This window comes from Arachis ipaensis, chromosome B9 (genome assembly GCF_059453495.1).
Source record: "Arachis ipaensis isolate K30076 ecotype BB chromosome B9, ASM5945349v1, whole genome shotgun sequence".
Taxonomy (NCBI): Eukaryota; Viridiplantae; Streptophyta; class Magnoliopsida; order Fabales; family Fabaceae; genus Arachis; species Arachis ipaensis.
Genome location: NC_142444.1, coordinates 29,775,786 through 29,784,966, shown reverse-complemented (window position 1 = coordinate 29,784,966; position 9,181 = coordinate 29,775,786). Strand labels below are relative to the sequence as shown.

General features: G+C 33.4%; 1 protein-coding gene across 1 annotated transcript; it reads left to right on the top strand.

The window, feature by feature from the left end:
* Nucleotides 1–312: 312 nt before the first annotated feature.
* Nucleotides 313–1,896, top strand: LOC107619025 (galactinol synthase 2). Its single transcript, XM_016321231.3, has 4 exons — nt 313–716; nt 800–1,120; nt 1,205–1,339; nt 1,446–1,896. Exons 1-4 carry the CDS (start codon nt 543–545, stop codon nt 1,644–1,646), a joined length of 831 nt encoding a protein of 276 aa, XP_016176717.3. The 5' UTR covers nt 313–542; the 3' UTR covers nt 1,647–1,896.
* The last annotated feature ends 7,285 nt before the right edge of the window (nt 1,897–9,181 follow it).

The window sequence follows — 9,181 nt, the reverse complement described above, 5'->3', positions numbered from 1 at the left end:
TTTATTTTATTATTATTGATTGATTTTATTTTGACCATCATTATCAAGATTTTATTATTCCTACATTGAATGAGTACCCCACGGATATCTAGAATTCTCGTATGTTTATGCCCCAGCCAAAGGGATAAGATTAACTATTACATAATTACTAATTAATTCTTTAATTCTCTAATTATCTCAATCAATTAACGGCTATCATACCTTGTGATCTCCAAATCTCCGTCTTTAACCGTTGGATTAATTTCCGGGTATATAATGACCATATTACCCTCAGAAGGATCTATATAACCCACCCACCCTTCTCATTTCCCTCAGCATCAAAACCAACAACAACAAATCAAATACTTTTTACCTTCATTTTCTTTCAAACCAAACACAAACAAACATGGCTCCTGCTATCACTACCCTCACTGCACCCAAAGCCACCGTGGCCAACGGCCGCACCGCTGGTAACCGTGCCTTTGTGACGTTCCTTGCTGGGAACGGTGACTATGTGAAAGGGTGTTGTAGGGTTGGCAAAGGGTCTGAGAAAAACGAAAACAATGTACCCTCTTGTTGTTGCAGTGCTACCCGATGTTCCTGAAGAGCACAGAAAGATTCTGATATCTCAAGGGTGCATTGTTAGGGAGATTGAGCCTGTGTATCCACCTGAGAACCAGACACAGTTTGCTATGGCCTATTATGTCATCAACTACTCCAAACTTCGTATTTGGGAGGTACATCTTGTCTTCTATTCTCTTATTCTTTTTGTTTTGCTTTTTATTATTATATCTGAGTTTGATGGCATAAAATGTTGCAGTTTGTGGAGTATAGTAAGATGATATATCTAGATGGTGACATTCAAGTGTTTGAGAACATTGACCACCTCTTTGACTTGCCGGATAACTACTTCTATGCTGTGATGGACTGTTTTTGTGAACCAACTTGGGGCCACACCTCGCAGTACAAGATCGGTTATTGCCAGCAATGCCCTGATAAGGTTCAATGGCCTAAGGACTTTGGTCCGAAGCCCCCACTTTATTTCAATGCTGGTATGTTCGTTTATGAACCAAATCTTGCGACCTATCATGACCTTCTTAAAACACTTCAAGTCACAAAACCTACATCTTTTGCAGAACAGGTACTTATTTGTACGATTTATTTTCAATTTTTCTTACATGAAAAAAACGTGAGATTTATGTTTTTGAAATTGAATTATTTTCAGGACTTTTTGAACAATTACTTTAAGGATAAGTACAAGCCCATATCAAATGTTTACAATCTTGTGCTTGCCATGTTATGGCGTCATCCTGAAAATGTTGAGCTTGACAAAGTTAAAGTAGTTCACTACTGTGCAGCTGTGAGTATTCAATTCAAATTATACATAATAATTTATTCCCAGATAATTTGTACAATTATTTATTTGGTTGCTTACATTTACGTTATGGCATTAATTAATTTTTCAGGGGTCTAAACCATGGAGGTATACTGGGAAGGAAGATAACATGGACAGAGAAGACATCAAGATGCTGGTGAAAAAATGGTGGGATATATACGAAGATGAGACTTTGGATTTCAATCATCCCGTGAATTCAGAAAGGTTTAAGATGGCTATTTTGGAGTCTGGTGGTGAAATCAAGTTTGTTCCCGCGCCATCCGCAGCATAGTTTATATCTTCTGATTATCAAGGAATCTAAACTATTGTGTGATCCGTGTACATAAATATGTATAAGGAGTCATACATATATGGAGTCATATATATACCACTAAGTCTTTCTTATAGGTTAAGAGAATGAAGAGGACCACTTTTATGAGTCCTCTTTTTTTTTTTTTCAATTATTTTTCCTTTTCTTTTGGACGTTATGAAGCTTGAGATTATCCTAAATTTTATATAAATGGATATTCTTTATTATGTTATTTCTTTTTTCTTTTTACTGGTTTTTTTTTTCTTTTGAATTGCGTATCTCGCGTACTCTGTATATACTTTTCTCTAAAATTGTACTTTAATTAAAAAATCATGATAAAATGAATCTGTTTCGATGTCGGCTTTATAGTGGCTATATGACTTGTGTTTTTATTTTTGAATTTCAATTTTTCTTTTTCATCGCAAATTCATAATCAGTATCTCACAGCTTTGGCGGTCGCCGGTGAGAATCACGCTAGTTCATCGTGGCAATACTTAATAGTTGCCCTTTATATATAATTTGTTTTTTCATATAAACTAGTTCTTGTTGTTATTAATTTGAAGATGTTTCTCTTCTGTTTGTCTCTATTTGTAGCAACGCCTGTTCCTTGTTATAACTTTCTTTAAATTAAATATTTAATTCAGTTACTGTCTCTTTTTTGGGTCATACAAACACTCAAACACAAACCTAGTTATTTGGATTCGATTTTAGTGTGGCTTAGTTGGAAACAAACACCTTTGCCATTACATTCCATGTGTCAGCCACAGTTACTGTCTTAGCTACTAAAAGAACTTCACTTTTCTTACCATCTTTTTTATTATTTTGAAAGAAAAAAAGCTCGACACAAAGGTGGCGCAAGGATTAGATCCCAAACACAACGGAGAACAAAGATCAGAGATTAGATACAAACAAAACAGCTTTTATTTGCCATCTTTTTATTTTTTGATGAAAAAGAAGTTCAACACAAAATTGGAGGAACGATTAGATCCCAAAATATAACAAAGGTTACGTTTGTTTACTGAGGACACTGATACCAGAAACACAGAGATATAAAATTGTATTTGGTAGAAGAGACATGGATAGAGATAATGTGTCTAAAGGACACAGAAACACTAACAAGAGATATAATTTATTTTTTTTTCTTTTATTATTTTTGTTAATTTTTCATAATTATATTTTTTATTATTATATTTTTCATCTCAAATTTTTTGAATGAAAAAATGAGAATAAATTTGATTTTCATAATTTATTTTAGTTTATCACCAACAGAATACAAAAATACAAAATTTTATATTTTTATTCATCAGTGTCTTTTTCTATCCTATAATTCTATTATTAATATCTTGTCCTATCCTATTCTTATAAGCAAACACAGCTAAAAAGAACAAAAAGAAAATATACATAAAAAATTCAGACAATTTTTATTACCATCCTTTTATTTTTTAAAAGAAAAAGAAGCTCCTCAGGAAGGTGGATGAAGGGATTAGATACTAATAAATTGAACAAAAAGAACAAAGCAAATGGATAAAAAAAAGTATTTTTTATTAAAATTTAATTAATATTTTATACTTTAAGTATTAAATCTTAAATATTTTTTTTGATACTTAAGAGGCTTATGGGAATACGGGCTACGGCTCAAAACAAAAAAATTAAGACAATTTTTTTCAAGAACTTCACCCCTCTCATCCGCACAAGTATATGGTATCACCATGATTAAAATTTTTTTCAAATTGCCTAATTTCTTTTTTCATTTTTTGTCCATGTTTAACTAAAATGTCAGCACATTAGTTTGTGTCTCTGAAAATGTGTCAAACCATCATTCGATATGTTCTAGTCATAAACTCTTTTTTAGATGGCACCAACGAAGCTCCCACATATTTTTCTACCACAATATTTTGGAGAAGAATGACAACGCAATTAGGTAATGGATCTTCTTCAGCAAAAAAAACACATAAAAAAATAAAGTGTGATTTTTTATTTTTAATTTTTTAAGTAGGATCAAAATTAAATAAAAAAAAACAATAAAAGATTAAATTAAATACTAAACAATATTCAATTTTTTTTTACGAAAGAGAATCCACACCCACGCAATTAGAGTCTGACTCCACTATAAAATGATACTCCATGGATCATCATCTTTATTACTATCTGCAAGAATCAGGTAAGACTAGGTTTATTTTTAATAATTAGAACGGTCAAAATTCAGCATATAAGTTCAAATTCAACATATAATTATTATCTTAACAGTAAATTACAATTATATTCTCAGCATCATTGAACAAAATAACAAAATTTTTAGATTTATCAGAATTTTTAAAAGATAATATTTATTTATATACTAATGTATTTTATGTTTATTAGACTCTATTAATACTTTTTTTTTATAACAATGTTTGATATTTCATTTCATAAATTTCAATACTTCATAAAAAGCGGCACATTTAATAGGTATAAAGTTGTTGTATTCATTTTAAATATATCTTTGTTTTTCTTGGTATGAAAGATAGGAATTTTATCAAATTTGGCATCTAAACCTTGTTAAAAAGAAAAAAGTAGTTAATTATAATTATAGAGTGACGAATCAAACTACATAGCTATTATGTAGTGAAGTAATCTAATATTTACAATAACTATCCTGGGTGAATATAAAAAAAATATTAAATTAATTATTTTTATAAAATATATATTAAAATATAAAATACATATAAAAATAAGTTAAATAATATATATAAATATAGACAAATACATAATTCTAAGAATAAAAAACATATATAAGTTAATGTCAGATTAAAATTGTACAAATCAACCAAATTAAGAATTGATACAACCAGGAGCACATTTCTATGTAATTCGAATTAGGGGAATTAAAATTTAACATACACAGTAATTCGAATCAGACTGATTTGAATTATACGAAAACGCACACAAGCACTAATTCAAACCAGTTTGATTCGAATCACTCACACACACTAATTCGAATCAAGCCAATTCGAATTACAACAACAATAACAACAACAACAATAATAATAATAATAATCATAATCTTAAATTAAATTCGAATCAAGCCAATTCAAACCAGAAGCACATAATAATAATAATAATAATAATAATAATAATAATAATAATATTATTATTATTATTATTATTATTATTATTATTATTATTATTATTATTATTATTATTGTACTGATTTTATGTGTGTAATTCGAATTAGTGTGTGTGAGTGGTTCGAATCAAAACTAATTTGAATTAGTGCTTGTGTGCGTTTCGAACCAGAAGTACTTATTATTATTATTATTATTATTATTATTATTATTATTATTATTATTATTATTATTATTATTATTATTATTATACTGATTTTATGTGTGTGTAATTCGAATGGACTTGATTCGAATTAGTATGTGTGAATGGTTCGAATCAAGCTGATTCGAATTAGTGTTTGTGTGCGTTTTCGTGTAATTCGAATCAGTTTGATTCGAATTACATGTGTATGTTAAATTCGAATTTCCCTAATTCGAATTACATAGAAATGTACTTCTGGTTGATTCGTGTATCAATTCTCAATTTGACTAATTTGTACAATTTTAGTCTGCCATTAACATATATGTGTTTTTTAACGCAATTCTAATTTAGTGATTCATATTTTTTATACACATAATATTTTTATTTTTTTATTAACCGACTTATTTAAAATATTAATATTGAAAAATTCTCTGAGTTAGATCAAAATTTTAAATATCTTACTGTCACCAAATTTTTTTTTAAATATCCTACTTGATGCTGATCTTTCAATTATTTATATGTTGATGAGTTTGAAAAATTCTAAATTAAAATTTGTGATGACTAAACATTATTAATACAATTAATCTTGGATTAAATGTTGATTAAAGTAATTTTGCAATGCAGGATTATTTTGGGCCGAAAATAAATTTCTAGTGCAAGCCCAATTCAGCCTTGGTATTAAGATATTGTGATTATGGTGGCTGAATACATGGTTATGATATTTGGGCCAGAAACTTTACTTAAGTCCAATTGGTTAAATCCATCAGCTTTGATGCAAGAATATATGATGAGTATGGTTGAATTGATTATTATACTTGGGTCAAATTGATCCATTATTGCAACAAGCCCAAGTTAATCACATTTTGCCATACACTCCAATGCATGATCCGAAAATAATTCATCAGGAAAGCAAATGTTATTATTTGCCTTATGCCTTCAACGGATCTCTTCTCTAAAGCATGTGATGGAACTCAAAATTTTATTAAGAAGAATTAAAACATGCATTGAAAACATAAATGAGAGAGAGTATGAGTGACATGATTGATTTGGTTGGTGTTGCACGCCACTCAAGCAAGGGAAGTAAAAGCAATTTTTTTTACTTAATTTGTTTAACTCATTTAATTGCTTTCCTTCCAAATTGTTTTTTCTCTCTCATGTCTTCTTTCTTCCCTTCGGTCATGTCACAGGGAACTATGGAAGCTAAGTTGAGCTATCAGAAGGAAGAAGAAGCTACATGCATCAAGACCATCACAATGATGGCAAGAAAATATAAAAAATGTAGTGGCTAAGATCTGCAACCATGAAAGGAAAGATATGATGATGAGATCTTGGCTTCTCCATACCAAAAATGGTTGAAGGAGATTCGGCCAGCAAGAAGAAGATCCTTTGAGAGATGGCTTGTCACTGCTTTTGGGTTCACTCATCACATAAGGTAGCTAGGGTGGCTACGTGAGAGAGGAAGCAAAAGTGGAGCAGAAGAAGTCATCATCATCATGAAGCATCAAGGGCCAGAAATCCATCTTAGAGAGCAAGCCAAGGATGGAGCGCTTAGATTGATGAAGAGTGATGACCAAGGAAGGACTAGAGGTAATTGCATGTTGGATTTTGCATGGGTTATCTCTTCTCTCTCTTTGGCCGAACCGGTTTTGTTCTTGGAGAAGAAGAAGTTGGCTTGGTTTTTGGCTTCAAAAGTGGAGGCTTCCCTCTTCTATAAAGAGAGAGAACAACCATAGTTTGGAGCAAGGAGAAAGTGTGAGAGTGTAAGGCACAGGGTTCTCAGAGCTACCTGAGCTAACATATTTTCTTCTCCTTCAATGTATTATGTTTTGTATTTTTCTGTTTAATTTTGTCATGTCTTGAGTCTCATAGAAAAATGCAAACAGTGAGGTTTGTAATGAAAAATTCATAGAGCGAAAAAAGGCAGAGAGTGCAAAATTAAAAGAAAAAGCCATAGATGTCCTTAGAGTTCCTTTGTTCATCTATGTTGTGTTTTATGATTCTATGGGAATCCCCTTGTAAGTTGGGTTAGCACTTTACAGTCTGTAATCAGGAAGATTATAGTGAAATTCCATCATGTTTGTGATGGAGACTGGATGTAGGCTGCACTGCACTTAGCAGCTGAACCAGGATATATTTGGGTGTAATTTTCTCTCTTTTCTACTCCATTTCTGTTTCTACTGCACAGGAGCAAAAACCAAAAATATCTCGTGTCAAGTGACGAGACAAAAAGAAAAAGTCTCGTGGCTAGTCACGAGATAAAAAGACAAAAAGTTTCCAGAATTGGTTTCAAAGGTCAGCAAGTATTATCAAGCAAAAAGGGGGCTAAGATTCAACCCCCCTTCTCTTAGCCACTGATAATCATCATGTGTTTATTGTCTAAAGTCGTAAGCAATGCCTTGTAGCTGCTCAAAATATATAGGTAGAAATTATTATTATTATTATTATTATTATTATTATTATTATTATTATTATTATTATTATTATTATTATTATTATTATTATTGATCCGACCGTTACAAATTTGACGTAATAACTCGGAATTATGAGTCATAAACTCGGCAAATTTATGTTATAGCTCGGTGTTACAGAAGTCCATCGGACTACGTCCAACAATCAAATTGTCCGATCAATATCATCGTCCGTTACACCCTTATTACTACTCTTCAATTTAGACAATAAAGCAGGAAGGTAACCGACCTTTGTACTCTCACCTATAAAAGGTATGATCTTCTATCCTAAAGACACATGGAATTCTCAATATTAACTTAAGCTTCGGAGTGCCTTTGCAGGTACACTCCCCCCTTGTTTCTTGCTCACACCCTACACAATTGGACATCTCCTCAGGAGTAAAGCTCGGACTTTCTCAAGGCTCATAGATCGGCACTAGAAATAACAACTCGGCGTCAACTCCTAGAAGCCGAGCTCCCCTTCAGGTATCCACACAGGAACAATTGGCGCCTACCGTGGGCCGAGAATATAATCATTTCTCTGTATCTCATCGGCCTCGACGTTCTCGCCTGGAGCCATGGTTAAGAAACTTCCACCCACACCATCTGAACTTCTTCAGATGGTGACCGAGTTACGGCAAGCCAACCAGCGCATGGCCAAAGAGAACCAAAGAATGAAAAATCAGATTGCTAATTTGAATAATACCCGAATCGAAAATAACAATGATCGACAAGAACGAATAGAAGAAGCCGAGCATCAGTCAGGGCCGACACATGTCTCTGAAACTGCTCAGCACGAAGAAGAGCAACCCGAGCACAATTCGGAAGCTCGGCTAGAAGACGAGGATTACAACCTAGAAAACTCCCCTGGGCCATTCATGGCCGAGGTGATGAACTTCGTGTTGCCCGGGAGGTTCACTCTGCCGACCACCCGAACCCCCTATGATGGGTTAGGTGATCCAAAGAAATACATCAAAAAGTTCACATCCATAATGATCGTAAACGGTGCATCTGATAAAGTTTTGTCGTTGTTTTCCATCTTACTTAGACAGTCCTGCACTTGATTGGTTTTGTTCTTTGTCTGCAGGTTCTATTTCTCGCTTTCGAGACCTATCAAAGCCTTTCGAGGAGCATTTTGCTGGATCGGCCATCTATCTACATGACTCCGATTACTTAAACACAGTCAAACAGGGCCAGCATGAAAGCCTTAGAGACTACATGATGCGCTTCACAAAAATAGCTATGAGTATACCCGATCTCCATCCCGAGGTGGAACTGCACGCAATAAAAAGTGGACTCCGACCAGGAAAATTCCAGGAGACTATTGCCGTGGCCAAACCTAAAACTTTGGCCGAGTTCCGTGAAAATGAGAAAGGTCAGATTGATATCGAAGAACTTCGACAAGCTCGGAAAACTGAGAAACCACAATACAGAGACGATGACAAAACACGAGATAACAAGAAAAACTTCAAACCAACTTCCTGATATGAATCTTATACTCAGTTCAACACCAAGCGTGACGACATCATCAAGGAGATCTTGAATTCAAAGTTGATCAAGCCACCAAGAAAAGTTGGCACCTATCCAGATTCAAAAAGTGCAGACCGATTAAAATACTGTTCTTTTCATCAAAAGCACGAACACACTACTGACGAGTGTGTCATCGCCAAAGACCTTCTGGAGCAGTTAGCTCGGCAAGGTCATCTCGACAAGTATATCGGCGGCCACATACAACGACGTGCACCTCTCCCTAGTGACCAAAGCTCACACAGCATGGCCGAGATA

Coding starts and splice junctions, on each gene's coding strand:
- LOC107619025 (XM_016321231.3), top strand. CDS start 543: ATGTACCCTCTTGTTGTTGCAGTGCTACCCGATGTTCCTGAAGAGCAC. Junction 717..799: donor CCAAACTTCGTATTTGGGAG/GTACATCTTGTC, acceptor AAAATGTTGCAG/TTTGTGGAGTATAGTAAGAT. Junction 1,340..1,445: donor TAGTTCACTACTGTGCAGCT/GTGAGTATTCAA, acceptor TTAATTTTTCAG/GGGTCTAAACCATGGAGGTA.